The 17,820-nt window shown below is 42.4% G+C and overlaps 9 protein-coding genes across 9 annotated transcripts; 3 read left to right on the plus strand and 6 right to left on the minus strand.

The window, feature by feature from the left end:
• Positions 1 to 91: 91 nt before the first annotated feature.
• Positions 92 to 2,232, minus strand: V1512DRAFT_220752 (kinesin-like protein KIP2). Its single transcript, XM_066913697.1, has 2 exons — positions 2,143 to 2,232; positions 92 to 2,091 (listed from the first exon to the last, which is right to left on the minus strand). Exon 2 carries the CDS (start codon positions 2,078 to 2,080, stop codon positions 152 to 154), a length of 1,929 nt encoding a protein of 642 aa, XP_066773739.1. The 5' UTR covers positions 2,081 to 2,091; positions 2,143 to 2,232; the 3' UTR covers positions 92 to 151.
• A 118-nt stretch (positions 2,233 to 2,350) lies between these two features.
• On the minus strand, positions 2,351 to 3,655 carry V1512DRAFT_70318 (cyclin-like protein). Its single transcript, XM_066918483.1, has 3 exons — positions 3,278 to 3,655; positions 3,158 to 3,231; positions 2,351 to 3,111 (listed from the first exon to the last, which is right to left on the minus strand). Exons 1-3 carry the CDS (start codon positions 3,533 to 3,535, stop codon positions 2,496 to 2,498), a joined length of 948 nt encoding a protein of 315 aa, XP_066773740.1. The 5' UTR covers positions 3,536 to 3,655; the 3' UTR covers positions 2,351 to 2,495.
• Positions 3,550 to 4,896, plus strand: V1512DRAFT_258419 (regulator of chromosome condensation 1/beta-lactamase-inhibitor protein II). Its single transcript, XM_066915440.1, has one exon. The coding sequence runs from the start codon at positions 3,743 to 3,745 to the stop codon at positions 4,832 to 4,834; it is 1,092 nt and encodes a 363-aa protein (XP_066773741.1). The 5' UTR covers positions 3,550 to 3,742; the 3' UTR covers positions 4,835 to 4,896.
• Positions 4,897 to 5,543: 647 nt separating this feature from the next.
• On the minus strand, positions 5,544 to 6,890 carry V1512DRAFT_245832 (uncharacterized protein; the record flags this gene model as incomplete). Its single annotated transcript, XM_066914397.1, has 1 exon — positions 5,544 to 6,890. One exon carries the CDS (start codon positions 6,888 to 6,890, stop codon positions 5,544 to 5,546), a length of 1,347 nt encoding a protein of 448 aa, XP_066773742.1.
• A 959-nt stretch (positions 6,891 to 7,849) lies between these two features.
• V1512DRAFT_234206 (amidase signature domain-containing protein) lies at positions 7,850 to 9,490 on the minus strand. The gene is made up of 2 exons (XM_066914052.1): positions 9,241 to 9,490; positions 7,850 to 9,197 (listed from the first exon to the last, which is right to left on the minus strand). Exons 1-2 carry the CDS (start codon positions 9,433 to 9,435, stop codon positions 7,992 to 7,994), a joined length of 1,401 nt encoding a protein of 466 aa, XP_066773743.1. The 5' UTR covers positions 9,436 to 9,490; the 3' UTR covers positions 7,850 to 7,991.
• A 146-nt stretch (positions 9,491 to 9,636) lies between these two features.
• On the minus strand, positions 9,637 to 11,560 carry V1512DRAFT_258425 (general substrate transporter). Its single transcript, XM_066915441.1, is given in 2 exon segments — positions 9,637 to 9,672; positions 9,683 to 11,560. 1 exon segment carries the CDS (start codon positions 11,329 to 11,331, stop codon positions 9,709 to 9,711), a length of 1,623 nt encoding a protein of 540 aa, XP_066773744.1. The 5' UTR covers positions 11,332 to 11,560; the 3' UTR covers positions 9,637 to 9,672; positions 9,683 to 9,708.
• Positions 11,561 to 12,907: 1,347 nt separating this feature from the next.
• Positions 12,908 to 14,346, plus strand: V1512DRAFT_258428 (P-loop containing nucleoside triphosphate hydrolase protein). Its single transcript, XM_066915442.1, has 3 exons — positions 12,908 to 13,317; positions 13,367 to 13,800; positions 13,847 to 14,346. The coding sequence occupies exons 2-3, from the start codon at positions 13,369 to 13,371 to the stop codon at positions 13,985 to 13,987; spliced, it is 573 nt and encodes a 190-aa protein (XP_066773745.1). The 5' UTR covers positions 12,908 to 13,317; positions 13,367 to 13,368; the 3' UTR covers positions 13,988 to 14,346.
• Positions 14,176 to 16,239, minus strand: V1512DRAFT_234214 (uncharacterized protein). Its single transcript, XM_066914053.1, has 2 exons — positions 15,872 to 16,239; positions 14,176 to 15,816 (listed from the first exon to the last, which is right to left on the minus strand). Exons 1-2 carry the CDS (start codon positions 16,157 to 16,159, stop codon positions 14,464 to 14,466), a joined length of 1,641 nt encoding a protein of 546 aa, XP_066773746.1. The 5' UTR covers positions 16,160 to 16,239; the 3' UTR covers positions 14,176 to 14,463.
• Positions 16,240 to 16,326: 87 nt separating this feature from the next.
• V1512DRAFT_258431 (uncharacterized protein) lies at positions 16,327 to 17,783 on the plus strand. The gene is made up of 2 exons (XM_066915443.1): positions 16,327 to 16,827; positions 16,875 to 17,783. Exons 1-2 carry the CDS (start codon positions 16,419 to 16,421, stop codon positions 17,684 to 17,686), a joined length of 1,221 nt encoding a protein of 406 aa, XP_066773747.1. The 5' UTR covers positions 16,327 to 16,418; the 3' UTR covers positions 17,687 to 17,783.
• Positions 17,784 to 17,820: the final 37 nt, after the last annotated feature.

Consider the following 17,820-nt stretch of genomic DNA (forward strand, 5'->3'; position numbering starts at 1 on the left):
TGCGCCTCATCTGAACACAATGAGACTTAATTTCGCTCGCAATATATTCTGATACTTACACAAACTTTACGTGCACCGTATCAACCTCAAACAAGTAAAATAAGTACATAATTTATTAATTAGTATTACAATTATACTTCTATGGTACAAATTATTTGAGGGGCCGCCGAAGCTTGGGCACAACCAAAGACTCGTCTGGATACAGGTCAATCCCGGTGCTGTCTATGTTTAGTTCCGAGGTGTCTAAAGATCTAAGCGGACAGTAATCTTCGTCTTTGTCGTGCTCTTTTGATATAGAAAAACTGGACTGTCGCATATAAGGTCGAGGAGCAGGTGACGGCTGTACGCTTGTGGGCGCAGCAGTAGGTAGTGCTGTAGCCCGCTTCAAAACAGAAATCATGCGATCCTTGTCTGAAAGATACTCCTTTAACTCTTTAATTTCTGATTCTGCGTCTTTGAGCTTTTGACTCATCATGATGTCCATCGGTAAAGCAGAAGGTGACGTAGCGTTCTTAACGGAAACTGAAGTCATAGATAATTTCTTTTCTAGTTCTTTGATTTTTGATCTGTAGAATTCAAGATTCTCTGTAGGCTCATTGCTCAACACGCCAGCGCTGACAACTCGCTTGTCACTTGTCATCGGCGGACCAGTGAGTCCAACACCACCGCCCCCAAGAATAAGTCTTGTCAGATGGCTGACTTTATCTTTTAATGCATCCCTCTGAATTTCCAGTTCTCGCATTTCTCCGTCATGCTTCTCTTTATCTCTTAGACGAGCTTCGTAAGCCTCTCGCCGTGCATCTGCCAACTCAACTTTAAGCACTTCGGTCTCTGCACGTTCGCGCTCGATATCAAGTCTTAAAGACTCAATGATCGCATTTGCCGCAGCCGACGTCGTTACAGAAGCAGTCATCGCTCGTACAGGCGTAACAGCAACATTTTTTGCTCGAGCTGCAAATCTCAGCGTGTTCACTGTTTCCGTAACACCATGCTTTGACGTGCTATGCGTGTCCACCGTGCACAGCACAAAAACTAATGCACCTCCAGATAGTGAATGTTGCAACAGTCTAGTCAGTTTACTGTCGCGGTATGGAATATGATCGCGCGATTCACCTCCAGCTTTCTCTGTCGATAAGGCAGAAAGGCGAGCAATAATTGTTCCTAACGCTAGCAAAGACCGGTTAATGTAAGCACCTTCTTTTCTTCGTTCGGAATCGGTTGCTGCACGTTCAGAACCTGCAAGATCGCATAGACTCAAAACGCTGGTAGACGTTGCTGCAGTCAAGGGGTCCACACGCTCTAGGTATATTTGCAAAACTGCATGCGACCGTGATGAGACTTGATTGTACTCAGTTCCTTCTGTCTTTCTTGCACTGTCTCCCTGTGCAATTAAATCGCGAAGTTCCCGCTCTGTTGCAGTTCGCACACAGCGCAGATTTCTAACACGAACGAGCCCAGATGGCGTATCATGTAACTTCAACTCTTCCGATGGCACAGAGGGATTCAGTAGATCCTTGACACGTTCGTTGTATATCTCAAGATAAGATATTGAAATTGACGTAGTAGCAAATGATAGCTGTGAGAATATGTCTGCAATTGCTAGAGGAATGATTCCAGGTGATTGGGGTGTGCCTTGCATAGAAAACGTCTTTCCAGTACCAGTCATTCCGTATGCAAATATAGTTGCGTGATACCCGTCTAAAACTGAAGACACTATACGCTTTGCGGCTGCACAATACACGTCTTTTGATGTCACTGCTGGACTAAATACGTGATCAAATGAAAACGAGCCAACGTCAGGCGATGCAATGCTAGTCGATGTTGCAGACCAAGATGAAGTCGTTGTCTGTGAGTTGGACACTACTGGCTTTAACCTGATTGACACTGTGATACTAGTTGGAGCTCGTTGATCTTTGATTCCGGTCAAGTCTGAAGTTGTGGACGAGGCATCATCTCGATCGCGGGAAGACGAAATACTCGACGAAACTGATAATGCCGGTGAAATTTTCCGATGCATATATGGCGACGGTGAACTAGCCCCGCTCGGCATTAATATACTCCGCCTTGGTGATCTGTTCATGATGGGCAACTCTAGTTATGTCAGAATCAAAAACATTGTGTAATATTCAATATATAGCTTACCAATTACTTATTGACAAAAGACTCTATGCTTAGTCCACTCGGCACTGGTTCAAAGATGCCTCACGTACTATACTCTAGTTGAGCTATGCGTATTGCAATTTAGAGAGATACACGTAAACAATAAATAAAGTTTAAATGGCACGTGATAAAAGCACACGGATAAGGGTCTGGTATCGATTTACTACTAACCGGCAGTTGAACTGTCTACGTTCAATGATACTAACTCTGCAATATCAAACTGCATACTATTAAACGACAACTGAGTACTCAACTATTAAATTACAACTGAGTACTTAACTATTGCACAAAACAAAACCCAAACGCCTCTTAATATGAATTCTTGATAATGATACTCATGACATATTCACGTCTGTATCTGGGCTCGACTCTAGCTTCATCTTCTTATCCTGTTGATTCGATTCAATGCCGTTCGCCTTTCGCTTCTTCAACTTGTCTGGATTTCGACAAAAGTAAAGTTTTTTGTCGATTTGCATCACTCGTTCTTTCGGTAATTTCAACTTCTCTGCACCGTCATCAATGTATGGCTTGATTTTGTTGATAGTTTGTGATAGTTTTTCAAATAAAATGCTTTGGTTTGAGAACTTCACTCGCAGATAATCGTTTATTAAATCATCGTTAGCCATTGACAACGCAGCAAGCGCAATCTGCGGAGGGGTGAACAGAAGCACAGCATCTGAAAACAAACTGTCGTTAACGAGTTTCCTGGCCGAGTCATGAGCAGATCCAATCTGATCTATACGATCTGAAAACAGTGTTTGAATGTCAAGAAAGTAGCCATGAATGGCATTAAATGCATGATGAATTAAAAGAGTAAAAGATAAAGCTTGGGCGACTGTGAACTCAAGCTCAAGAATCGATTCGGGAGTGACTTTTGGTAATGGCTCTGCAAACTTGTCAATAGATATGAAGTGATTTTCTGCCTTCGTCGCAAGGAATAAACAAGTATACCTATCTTCGTTAGTTCCCGTTAGCATATGACCAGTAAGCAGCATACATGATGTTCTTAGGATGATAGTCCATGACACTATATTTCAAATAAAACCGTTTTATATATGCAATTGCAGTTGCCTAATACTGTAAGCAAATGAATATGTCATACGATTTAACAACATACTTTAATATGAGATGGCAATTTGTATACTCCAGCCAGATCCTGCGCTTTACCACAATAATAGGTAACTAGATCATACTCCTCTTCAGCATTCAAAAACTCAACTCCAGAATCTACATCCTGCTCAGCCAGCTCTTTCCGTAGTTTCGCGATTGCTTTCAAATTGATTCGATGTCGAATGTTGTCCAACTCTTCACGCTGAAACGACCAAAGTCGGTATTGCGAACCCTGTCTATACAGGTCGTCATCTGTATAAACCATTCTCTCAGATATACAACAAAATATATGTGATTATTCGTTAACAATAGCTTCAACAATCAAATAAACGCGATACAATTGCCGTGATTGAATGGGATCTTTCTAAAGTTTTAAGGTTTCAACATGAAGCTAAACTTTATCATTGGCAAGCAACTTTGAATGCTATAAGCCTTTTCTCACAATACAGCACAAGAATGAACGAATTTGCAAATGGGCTTGATCGGTAACGCAAAACTGTCTTTATACTCATTTGGTTCTAATGGGCGATGTCAGCTTTCGCTTCCCATTCCAGATGACGTCTCTGTACCGACTTTAATTCCAGTGAGTTTTGAGCTCGACCAGAACAATCAAAACATCAGTTTGCGCTCTAATGGCAATCATACCTTACTTTTAGTGTCTGGGAAATTGTACGCATGTGGACAAAATACTTTTGGAGAGTGTTTTTTTCAACCGAGTAGCAATGTGACAACTTTCCGCGAAGTACAGCTTCCATCAGCTGTAAATTTAGTTGCTGCAGGATGGCAGTTTTCGGTCATAGTGATGAGTGATAGTAGGGTATACGTGTCTGGAGAAGGTTTACGGGGTGAACTTGGTCTCGGTCAAGGAGTTAAGACGACGACTTTAGCTACGATCGAGAACTTTCCACCTGCCGGAACAAGCATTAAACAGATTGCCGCTGGATTAGCACATGTTGTGGTACTGCTCGATAATGGTGAACTTTGGGGATGGGGATACTGTCGCAAAGGTCAACTCGGTGCTGAGAACAGTGCAGCAAAAAGTATGTGGACACCGGTCAAAATATCAATTAGCGACGATTACGTTCCAGTCACGATTTGCTGTGGCAGAGAGTTCACTGCAGTCATTGATTTAAATGGAAAAGTTCTTGTGCTGTATTCTGGGAAGGATGTGCTTGGATTTGTGAAAAGTATGCCGGACTCTGTACCTTCATGGAGCGACTTTCAATGTGGATGGAGCACATTGCATATCAGAGACGATAGCGGCAAAATTATATCATGGGGAAACAATTCACACTGTCAGCATGTGCCAGCAAATGTTCCCGAATTTTCAATTATGAGCTGTGGGAGTGAGCATACTATAGGCTTAGACCGAAAAGGTACCGTATATGCCTGGGGATGGGGTGAACACGGTAATTGTGGTAATTTAGTTGACAGGGCTGCTGGTGATGTAAATTTCAATTATGCTAATGCTGTATTGGATACGTCTGAGTTAAGATCCGGTGATAGAGTTATATTTTTGGGTTCAGGATGTGCAACTTCTTGGATTGGAACTGTCAGTACATAAAAGCTTTTACTTTTTATTCACAAGTTTGTATTTAGTGTAAAAGACACTTATTCCGGAGTAAACTGCTGTCTAGAACTCTATTAAATAATGGAGACTCGACTTTTGAAAGGGACGCATTAGCACAATTTGCAAAAGCAATCACTTATGCAGCTACCCCTGAAATCCGTACGCTCGCAACCAGAACGCGTACGCAAATATATACAGTAGTAATTTGATATTTGTCAGCAGCATTTACACAATGATTTCAATTCAACGGCACTTATGTCTAAGACATTTTGGGTTTTGGTCTGATCTCAAAGACGTAGCGTTCTTGTGCCTATGTCTTCCAATCCTTATGTGTGTTTCTTGATTCTGTGGATACGCGTCTTCATGTGTATAAGCTCACATGCGTATGTGTTCCTATTAAATTTATAGCTAGCACCATAGTTAATGACAGCACTTCAACAGTCAAAATAAGCATCTGTTTCAGGAACGCTGTCATCTGGATATGTCGATGTTCTTCCAAATTCGGCGACAAGAACAAAAAGCTTAAATTGATTCTCGACTGCTGGCTTCCTTTAACGAGAGAAGCTTAATAATGATCGCCATTTCTATACATTAGAACTGACTTGCACTTTACCAATTCAAATTTGACTATCGATTTTGCATTCCGACGGCTCTTTCCAGGTCGGTTCTCGTCACCGTGGAACGAGCCAGCACGTCATTATATTCATGCACAACCAAATCGAGCCTCTGCTGTGCCAAATGCTGCATAAAATGCATCTTTACAAGTTGAACCTAAAGATTTGCAAATGGTCTTGATAGCTGCGATTATCGCCAACGTCCAAACCTGTCTGAAAGATGCACTCATATGGGCAGTATGACTGACAAAATCTTCTTTGAAAGAATCAATCAGAGTATCTATCACGGGTTTAGGAATAGTTGTATAAGCTTTAATTGACGCTAAAATTTGTTTGAAAATTGCACCTAGGTTAGTAGCGCGCCCAATAGACTGTGCTATCAAATAATTGACCATTGCTCGACATGATTCTTTGAATCGATAAAGAGGATACCAGCAACGGCCAGAGATATTGCTTTTTTGATTTGAATTAACACGGCTGGTCCCATGAGTAGCGGTAGCATAATGGTGCCTTGGTGTCTTGGTGGAAACCAAGCTACTTTGGCGTTGAAAACCGGACTTTGTGCAACTTTGAGAATTGAGTTTCTCTTCGTACCATTTGTAAACAGTTTTCTCATACCATTCACAAGTTGCAACTAAATGTTGGAGACTGGAAGCAACGGCGTTAGAGGCTGCTGAAACATGAACAATGATAGAGACGGCAAAACGTAGTATAGCACCGACCACAGCAATGAGTGTTGCGGCAAAAAAATGAGACACAATAACAAAATCAGTAGCATTTTGGTCAACGGCAGACTTAGGCTGCTTCGAGATAAACGGTGGAGCAGGTTTACGAACACGGACAAGAAAGGCTATTTGAATAGGCTCAGCAATCTCTGCAATATGAAGTAGCGAAGGAGGAACGGGTGCAAAATGGACATGCTCGTTGGATTTCTTGTCAGACTGCCGACGGAGAAGATCAGTCTTGATTTTTGTTTTGGTCTCGGTAGTAATCTTGTTTGTCGGAGCAGTAAAAGTCGGCATCAATTCAGCGGAGACAGTTGGCATGGGTCTTACATTAAGAACATGCTGCCACAATGATGTTTTCACCGCAACAGGTCTAGACGATAGTTGCTGGATATTTTCACTGACGGCAGCCGTGACACGGCACTTTCGTTGAAAGTGATCTATTTTGAAATGCAGCCAGTCGTTAAGGCTTTGGTTTTCCTCGCATGATTGATGATCTTGCCCGAAATCTTCAATGCGTGTCAAATTAGCGTCTGTATCACAGCTCTCGACTGTGGTCGACAAGTCGGCTAACTGTGAAACAGATCTGTACCGCATGATATAGCTGGGTACAAGAACTTCTAATACACCATAGTCGATTGTCAACGGGAGATGAATGTGCGTATTTCCTGCTGACGTAGTTTTGGAAGTATTGAAAGGAATTGGGGACATTTTACCATTTTGTTTAGTACATCATAATAGGAGGAAGGAAGAAAAAGCGGCGCGACGTAGTATAAACCTATTTCCATCCTGCCTGATCTTACTAACTACTAACTTATGATGCTAACAAGGTTTTTTCTCTCAGTATATGTTTGCTTGCTTTAAATATTTGATACTAAATGGTCAAATAACTGGCAAAAGTTTGGATCGGGTCTCAGAGACATTATGATTTATTCAGACTTTTCCGACTTTGTCGTGAATCTTAAATTTCTAATCAAGACAGCGTAAATAAAGTTTAGCAAAATTATTTAATTTGTCAAACCAACATGTTCGTTGTCATAATAACTATTTAACATCTCTCGTCTCTGAAATTACGGGGACTGTACTTCATGTATTTGACGTAGACTGCTAAAAATAGATTGCGGATTAGGGTAAATAAAGCTTTACAAGACTGTCAAGGTGCAGCTGCCTAATTTGGACGAAATTCCCAATTATAATGCTTAGGAGCATCATTAGCGATTATAGGGTATATTTCTTGACATTGTGGCTTTTTGCCTTTTTTTCTTTTTATCTTTACTTTACTTCATTACTACTTACTATACTGCGAACCGATATCCATTGCGTATCTATTGTAAATATATACGTTTTAATTAGTTATATAAACAACACAGATCTAGATACTTTTACAATGTCGCATTTAAGTTCAAAAGCAGACACTGTTTTAGCTATTCCAGCCACTACTACAACATCCACAGCTTCCGTCATCGCCCTTCCCCAGCGCGCTGCTCGAAAGTCGGGCCGTGCAAGAGTTTTACTGACTGTCGGTCACCCCACTATTTTGGTGGGTAAACCCGACCAGCCAAAAATTCATTTTGCAATTTAAACGAAAATTAAATTGTCCTGTGCTTCAGGGGTTAGGAAGTGATTTAATGTTCAGTTTTGGAGTCTTTCTTAAGTTTTAATTGATTTATTTCAAACTCATTTGCTCTTATTATATTATTAACTTTGATGCTAATAAACACATCGTTATACTTGAGTCTAAGCAGGCAGAGCCAACCATAAAACACAAGAATAGTCTTATAGTTTCTCTGGTATATACAAAATTAACTCTCATTAAAATACAACATCTGAAACGTTAGAAACGGACATGATGCCAGTGTTTCCCAGCAACCGGGACTCTGGTGTCAGGATCTTTTGTGCGATGTCTAACAACGCATAATCTGTGTGTTTGCGGCCGACAATGGTGACACCAAATGGCATGCCGTCTTCTCTGAAGCCAGCCGGGATGGCAAGGGCCGCAAGGTCAGCAAAATTGACAAAGTTGGTATATGTGCCTTGGAGCGCGTTGAGCTTGATGGGGTCAGCCTGGACGTCTTTGATTTTTGGCGAAAGCGGCGCGGTCGGAACAAGAAACCCATCGAACTCTGCAAACTTTGTCTCAATCTCGCGGACGAGGTCGCGGCGGTAGTGTTCCCAGTCAAACTGGTCTGCAGCAGAGAACTTGCTGGCCTGCTGGATGATTGTGCGGACGGAAGGGTCCATGGCGTCAGGATCAGACTCAATCAACTTGCGGACAACGGTGTAACGCTCGGCAACCCATGGACCCTCGTAAAGGCACGAGCCGAGCTTATACATTGGAGAGAAATCCGACGGCACGAGTTCGACACCAGCAGTCTTGAATTTCTCGAGCTCGGCAGCCCACAAAGGTGCATTTTCGGTGTCGACAAACCACTTGACCGTGTCGGGGATTGCAAGCTTGGGCTTGGGTCCAAACGTAGGTAGCATGGTTTCTGGCAGACGGCAGGAATATGAGTCGACCGCGTCGTACTTTGCGCAGATGTCAAAGATCAACTTGGCGTCAGGCAAGGTCTGCGCAAAGACTGAAACACAGTCGAGTTCACGGCATGCGGGAACAACGCCGGTCGCACTGAAAGCGCCACGACTGGGTTTCAAACCAATCAAGTTGTTGTGCATGGCCGGCACACGACCAGAGCCAGCGGTATCGGTTCCGAGCGAGAAAGGTGCAAGGCCGCGGCCGACCGAGTTCGAAGAGCCGGAAGATGAGCCACCGGAACAGTATTCAGAATTGAATGCAGATGGTACAGCGCCATACGGCGATCGGGTGCCGACGAGACCGGTTGCGAATTGGTCGAGGTTGGTCTTGCAGATTGGAATGGCGCCAGCTGCTTTTAAAATTTGAATGATAGTTGCGTCTTTGGTAGGCTCGTACTTGAATGCAGGGCAGGCAACAGTGGTAGGCATTCCGACAACGTCAATGTTATCTTTTGGAGCAAATGGAACACCATACAATGGCAGATCCTAAGGACTTAGCACAATTACCCCAAATAATATAAGAACGAACCTTAGCATTGGGGATAGCCTGTAGTTGGTCCCATTGAGCCTTCAGGAATTCAGGAGTAGCAATGCTGATGAAGGCAACATCATCAGGCTTGAAAGTTGCGACTTGAGCAACAATACGAGCCAAACCCTCCTCAGAAGAACTAGCACGTTGAGCTGCAAGCCATTGTGAGATGTTCCAGCCAATAGTTTCAACCATTTTTATTACTTTCTAAGCAGTTCAAATTTAAAACTTTTAAAGTAATTATCGGAACGGACCGGTGTGAGACTTTATAAACCTTCCTCAAGATGGGTGAGCCGCATAAAAAAGCTTATAGTTTTCCAACCGGTGACGACACCCGCCGCGGCCATTTTGATGGCTTGCGATATGAAAAGATCAAAATTAATGAACAATTGGTTGAGTTAATCAAATTGCAATTAGATTCATATAAAAATATAAAAATACAAAAAATAAATGTCATAGAGGTCGCTTCTACGCCTTCTCTGTAAGGGCATCAGTAGGAGTCTGTTCTACAGCAGCTGCGGTCTCGAGATGCATATTGTTGTCAAAATGCTTCTCGCCGTCCATCATCTGTTTCCTCACTGCAGCTCGTCCGCCAACAACATCTGATCCAAACACCTCAGCGACGTCCTCCAAGTCATGACCCCGAGTTTCTGGGAAGAAGAAATAGACAATGACCATGAGGAACACAAGATTGCAGCACCAGACAATGTAATACTTCCACGTGATGGCCTCCATGGCAATTGGGTTGACGTAATTATTAAACAGACCGACAACATTACCGGAAAGCTGGTAAATCATTGATCCGGTAGCACGCATAAAGTAGGGACAAATCTCCATAACATAAGGTGTTCCAATGACGGCACAAATGACATTGCAACCGTTGTAAAGATAGATCATCGTGACCACACCAGCTGCCAATCCTTTGTCTTCAAAGTTACGTTGCTGATTGATGGCCGACAAAATCGTCCAGATAACGTAGCAGAAACACATTGAAGACAAACCAGACATAAACACTGTCCGTCGATTGAATCTGTCAACAACCGACGCAATAACCACACTGGCCACCAATGCCCAAACAGTAAGACCAATGTTAAATTTCAGCTGAGTAAGGGAGTCTGTGATACCAATGTTGTTCAGAATAATGTGCAAATAGTAAGAAATCAAAGCATTGCCTTCTAACTGAAGCATAGCCGGAACGAAGAAACAAATGAACAAACGATGTCTCAAACCTGGCGACTTGATCCACTTTATCACGTTGGACATGTGTTGCGTCTTCTCTTCCTCTATAGTAGCCATAATCTCAGCCATCTGCATCTTGACAATCAGTTGATCAGGCTCGCCCTCCGCGTGGTATTTAACAAAAAAGTTGCGTGCCTTTTCTACCTTTCCCTTTGCAATAAGCCAACGTGGAGACTCGGGCGCAATAAGGGCCAGAGCCAGCTGAATCAGTGGAAAGAACCCTTGTAGGATAGAAGGCACACGCCAACTCCAAGTGCTGGTCTGCAAGTTTGAATAGTAAGCAGCCCATGTAACAAGAGCAGCCACGAAGGATCCTAGCGGCCAACTAGCCAACATCATAGCGGTTGCTTGAGCCCTGTGTGTCGGATATGCGCATTCTGTAACATACGGCCCTGCCGCAGCACTTGCGATACAACCACCAATACCCAAAAGAATTCGGCTACCCATGAACATTGAAAAGTTTTGAGCGGCACCTTGAAGAGTGGCACCAATGATGATAACACAACAACCAATAATAATTGAAAGTCGTCGACCTAAGTAGTCGCACATAAAGGTAACGAATGGAACAGTAATAAGCGTGCCGATTGTGTTACCGTTGACCATTGTTCCCAATCTTCCTCCAGCAGGATGATCAAAGTAGTTCTGCCATGACTCTAAAGCCTGAATACCGTTCATCATACTACCATCATATCCAGAAACAACCTGGCATAGAATACCAATCAGTAGAAAGATATTCAGCTTCAATAGTCCTGGATAGAAAAACCATAATTTTTCACGTTTTGGCATAACATCTTTGACAGTCAGACCGTCGGCGACGTTTTCAAGCACGTCCTTTTCTTCAGTCACATTCATTTTTTAATTAATCAATTGAAGAATAGAAAGAAAAAAAAACATGCCGAACTACGGTTGATGTTTTTATAGAGACCGAATTCTAGTTGTGCTCATCGTACGCTACTGTTTAACCGCCTCCGAAGCGCGCTCGCGCGTGTTTGAATCATGTGTACTTGCGGGGGTTCGTGAAAGGTAAAGAAAGCAAGATCCGGGGAAAGGTGTGAGTGGGAACACGTTACCAATGGTGGAGTGTCCGGGGATGTCGGGTGCAAATCCGCGCTGAATTGTGGGGAGAAATTTAACTTTAAACTTTAAATCTCTTGTCAAACGTAAGCCTTAACTCTAAACGTAGTACATAGAACTGTACGGTGCTACGCCAATGATCATAGTACATACTGGACAACTTGACTGATAATGCTTATTTTGTTTAAAAAATAATGTTTTTTATTACAAGAAACTGGTAATTATACTTTGATTGTTTAAACTAAGCGCCAAAATACTAACCGCAAGCGCATTTACAACAATATGAGCTCATACCACGCCTATTGGCACATTATACTGCCTAATTTGGCTTCATACAGTATGAACAGTCCCTGTACACTTTGACTTGTTTGTTGCTTGTTTATTTTTTACTTTTATAATCTTTGCTTATTAATATATCTGTAGTTATATTGTACTGTATCTCTCATGATCGTGACACCTTAATGTATCCCTGAGCTTTAAACCTTATTTATCTACGTCTTGGACTCCTAAATTCCTTTGACTGACAATACGGATTGATTGATGAATACAAAGTATAAAATACAAAGTACAAATTACAAATTACAAATTACAAATTACAAATTACAAATTACAAATTACAAATTACAATATATAAAATAGCCATTAACAATTTTGGTTAAAATAAAATATAATACGTGGGTGAAAGCATGATGATCAAAATGACGGGAAGGTGGGGCAACAGTGGGGAGTCCGGGGAAGTCGGGTTCCTTGGACGCAATTCTGTTGGACTCCGTATTACTGAACGTTACGGTTGCTCCAAAATCAAACCGTGTATTAGCTATAATTAAATATTTCATGCGCACTTAAATAGGAACACCTGACTGAATTAAGTAATAAACATGCTACTTCTTTAGGATACCGTTACAGCCAGTCGCCTTAATATCTATATAGACCTTTGACTTGTCTTGTATTCAATAACTTCATGCGGGGTAAACTAATTATTCCATCATTCAAAAGAGCCAACATAAACCGGCTGGCGCTAATATATTGAGTCTTGAATAAGATGTTAAGCGCGTAAAATGAACATCGTCGTCATCCGCATCTGCTACATCACAGGATACAATATTTCATTCAAGTTCAGACTCTATAGAGAATGGTATATGTTGATAGCACATATACAGATAAATAGCAATAATGCGTATATGTACGTATGTAGATACGGACTTACATATGTAGACACAGAATACAGAGTGAAGTTGTATTTCATAGATGAACTTGAATCAGACATAGAACTTGCTTACTAAGATAAAATATTCCGGGGTATAACTATTGTCTGATTGCCGCATCTTCTTCCCTCCTTCTGAACTGCGTTTAACGTCATTAATAGAAAAGGGCAACTTCTATACAACATCAGATTCTCACCAATAAATGCTTCAAATAGTCAAAAGCGCACAATCCTTCACGACTCTCAATGCTTAAACACTCGACACAATAATTCAAATCTCAAGTGTTGTAACACGGAAGAGTCGGTGCCGAACTCGACTCATTTGCCAGCACCTGCAGAATATTAATCCGGGTAACCTATAAGGTTTTGCTCGATACTATAATAAATACGACAAAATGTCGAAAATTTTGCATGTCGTTATTAGGTCGTGAGTTCCTCCCGAGGAAAGCCTCAGCGCCCTGGTGAACAAATACTACGACTGCTCTCGTGAATCACATTTTGTTTTACTTTTATTGAAGTTTCGTTTGTGAAATTATCAATTAGTGACAAATAATAAGTAAGTACGTGAGTCATGCGCGAAATGTTAACTAGAGATATTAATTGTTCCAGTCATGTCATATTCATACATTATCTGGGTAGTTGCTGGGCCAGCTGGCTGCGGCAAATCAACAATTGCTGAATATCTCTCAAAGGAGTTCAATGGCCCATATGTTGAAGGCGATGACTTGCATGACTCGGCTAGCATCACCAAGATGTCCCACGGCATTGCTTTGAACGACGAGGACCGTGGCCCATGGCTCGACAAGATTATTCCCGAGACCTTAAAAGCTATACGGGAACTTCACGGCACCGAGACTGGCCATCACTACGGGTTTGTTACTTGCTCGTCCTTAAAGAAGAAGTACAGAGATCATATCCGAGCATCTGCTCGTTCTCTTAGAGATCACCGTGGAATTTCTATCGGTGTCAGGTTTTTGTTTGTAACCGTTGACGAGGAAGTTTTGATTGAACGTGTTAGAGCTAGGCCCAACCACTACATGAAGGTTTGCTGACTTGGTGCTTAAAAAACACGATACTGATAGTATATAGGAGCCTATGGTTACCAGTCAGTTGAACATTATGGAACTGCCAACAATTAGCGAGTCTGATTCTCTTTTGTTGAACTCCACCGGGAAGACAAAAGAAGAGATTAACGCTTTGGCCAAGAAGGATGTTTTGTCTTTACCTTAAGTATACACCACCGAGTTCTACTTTAGTGCTTAGACTGCAAACGGCTTTTGTTTTATTACATAGAAGAAGAATGCTTTTGGTTGTTGTACGACAGCGTAATACTAATCTTTCTTACGTTGTGTTCATCTTGATCGAGATAATGACCTATAATTTACTGTTTATTTGCCGCACACCTAAAAATTGTTACGGATGAACTGGCAGCTCCGTTTTTGACAAATTATATTCTTATTTACCAGAGCATTGTCCTGCTTGTTCTCCAGTTAATTGCTAAACAAATCTGTCATTATCTTGTATCTGAGCAGAAACATTTATTTGCACTGGACTCTCCACATGCGCTCCAGAATGACCGAAAACGTGCGCTATAGACTTTTTAACTTTGAGACAATCTCTAAACTTTAAATAAAGTTGTTTAGAGTTTTAGACAAATAGCCTCGAGCGTACGTCGAGTCACAATTATAAAAATTTAAGCAAACTGTTTACAATGGCCACGCCTGCACTAAGTCCGCGACCTTTTTTGCAAGCTCGTCGGCTTCCAACCGAGATGCTGCTTCTGAGTACACCCTGATCGCGTCTTCAGTCCCGCTCGGTCTGACAAAGCTTCGACCGCAGTTGTATTTCTTGACCAGTGCGTCAATCTCAGCCTGTAGTCCCACGGGCTCGACTAGGACACGTTCAGCGTTGGTAGTCTTAAACACGTATCTGTCTGGAACGACAACCCGCACAAGCCGGTTTGGGAAGTCTGTGTATGCGCGGTTCCATTCTTGAGGACCCCAGCGCATGTACGTCAGGATCGTGATGACCATTAGCAGGTCAGACAACGCGTCACCGACAGTTTGGTTGATCAAATCAGCCAGCGAGAGTAGCGTTGTAATTGCGTCTTTTTGTGCCGGACTCTGGGCTTCGGCGGTCTCGAGCGTCTTGATAGCACTCGGCGAAAACAAAACTGTACCGTGCCCGTTGGCTTCGAAGTATACACCAATGTCAAATAATTGAGCTGCGTGATGCAAATGCTTAACACCGGTTGATGTCACTTTGACTGGTACTTTTACCGTATCTTTCAAATACGCCGACGAGCTTCCATTAGCATAAGCTGTCTGGACAACTCCGACTTCCAAGTCTAGAGCTGACACCTTAATCAAATCCCGAATGAACACAGCCGCTAAAGATGCAATTTTGTCTCCGTCGAGGAGAAAGAACTTGTTCAACTCGTCGACATAGTAAAAAACAATTCGATCGGCATCACCGTCCAAACTAGCATGCAGAGCCCATGGTTTAGGTTCCAAACCAAGCGGCTGCTGCTGCTGAGTTTTCACAAAGTCAGCTCCGCATTGATGGTTCAACTTCTCAACTGTGGCGGTGTCGTCGTTCACAACAGTCACATCAAGCACTTCGGCGCCAATATACTTGGCCAATTCATCCAGTTTTGGACCGCCAACACCGTTGGCCGCGTCAACTGTCACTACTGGTGGCTTGCCCTTTCCAGCAAGTATAGTTTTAAATGCAGCAGACAACTTCTCGTAGTAGCCAATCTCACTAGGAGTGCCATATGGCGTAGAGCTGTTTGCCGTATTGATACACTTGACAATATAATGCAGTTGCGGGGTCGTTAGTATTCCATAGTCTTTATATTCAACTCCCGACGACGACAATCCGTCCTTCAATGCAGCAACCAGTGCCGGGCCAGACTCACGTGTATCACGAGCAAAAATCACATTGGCTGGTGTCGCAAGATCAATCTGCAATGCCTTTGCGACAGCAAAGTATTCGCTTACAAGTTCATCCTCTGCAACCGCATTTGCGAACTTTGTCGCGTAAACTTCCCACGAAGCCTACACTGAAGCGTTAGCCAACATGTACAGTTTTCTACCCTGAATCATGACTGACTTCCAACATCTCACCCTGGGGATCAACTAACTTCACTCCATTGTCTGCTGGAGGATTATGCGACGCAGTGATCATCACACCAATAGTCTGACTCTTTAGCTTTCGAGATCGCAATCCGGCAAGCAATCCAACACGAAAAACAACCGAATCAAGAAGCGATCCGAGTAATCGAAAACCAGCAGTGCCGTACGTAAAAGTACGATCCTTTGGTCGAGGATGAAGCGCCGAAAACATTTTGATCTGTGTAGAGTACTGCGTAGTCATTTGGTCTGAAGTCTGTTCTGACATGGCTTATTGTGTAGATCTATTTCAGAATTAAAGCACAGACGTTAAAAGCCTACAATGACAATATTGATGTATGTCTAGATATAACAGTTTGTGCGACGTTCTGTGTACGCGATTTTTATGAGGGTGAGGGTACGCGTGCGGCTGACAATCACGAAAGGTTTGATTAAGAGCATTCAATTTGGCGTCATATTGAATGACGTCGCGACGAGGTTTTGGAAATAGGACTGTGCAGCACTTAAGCGTGTAAGTTGATGCTGTAATGAGCTGGTGTTCTAGTCGCGCAGTGCTGTTCTGTGCTGGGGTGCAGGGATCATGTAGAAGGCTGATACGAACACGTTCAGGGCTCGACGTCCCAGATGATGCTTTTTCAAGTGACAAAGACCGGTTTACAAGCCACCTAAAGTTAGAAAGTACACGTCATGGCGAGCAAAGTGATGTCCCAGAAGCAACTGAATATAGTGACCAAAAAACAATTGACGATCTGCTTGCAAAGGGTTTACCGCCGGAGCTGAAAAAGCAACGGTCGACAAGTAGATATGGTGATGATGACTTTGAGCTGGAACAATCCGTGATTATCACTAGACCTGAGCGATGGCAATTGCAAGATAATAATCTGGCTGAAAATGTCTCAACTGAATTTGAAAATCGGATAGAAAATAATCCATACGGTGTGTACGTTGTTCATTAATCTGTTAACATCACCAACTCTTGGTAGTGCGTTTGCTGGTCACACCTATTAGGCAATGCAACGTCTGGCATGCCACATTGCCAATTGGGTTTCTTCAGCGGTTTTCTGTATTTGATATTCCAAAGAAAGCTGGCGCTATTGATCCGGAGTTTGAGCAAGCTCTGCAATACGAAACGTTAAACAATGGATCAACAAAATCAGCTTCATCTGGACAGTCACATATTGACTTTTTGATACTACCGAGAGATGTTTCTACTGGAGTGATGCCGGCCGGGCCGTCGTCCTATATTCTACACAACAGAAGCTATATTGAGTATGCTGAACGGGTCAAACGGTGGGCTGATGTCGGTCGGCCATTGACAAAAGCGTTCGACTTTGTGAAGCTCGGCTGGAGAAGTAACATGCATATTCTTATCTTACGAAGACGACGGCTTGCAATTCTAGATCAGTTAAAATGGATGAAGAAAAAGTTTATCAAGATGCAAAAACATAACTTTATAGAAACACGGCATATGGGGGTATTTGCAGACTACGATGAAGCTAATAAAAAAGGAAGAGTGTTAATGGAGATGTGCTGGGACCCAGCGGGAGATTTGACTGACACGAATTCGAGCTACTTTATAAATAAAGAGCATAGATTTCCAGGATTGAAGTTTAACATGGCCAGGCTTTGTGGACCAGAACTGGCGATGGAAATTAGGGAAGCTTCGCTAACGATTCTACCTACGTCTTACGATATAGAGCATCCTCCAACATCCATTTATATAATAGACGATGTCGAGACTATTTGGCTAATGGCTGAATTATGGAAAATACGTTTATATATTGGACAGACATAGTATCATATTTGAACAGGCATAGCACTTTGTATATAGAGATAAATGTATATTAGTTGTATATTAGTTGATATATCCTAAATAGGAAATGTTAAGAAGCGTACAAAATAGAATAAAGCTAGTCAATTATGCACGGA

This window comes from Lipomyces arxii, assembly GCF_038497795.1.
Source record: "Lipomyces arxii strain Phaff 12-163 unplaced genomic scaffold V1512scaffold_2, whole genome shotgun sequence".
NCBI lineage: Eukaryota > Fungi > Ascomycota > Lipomycetes > Lipomycetales > Lipomycetaceae > Lipomyces > Lipomyces arxii.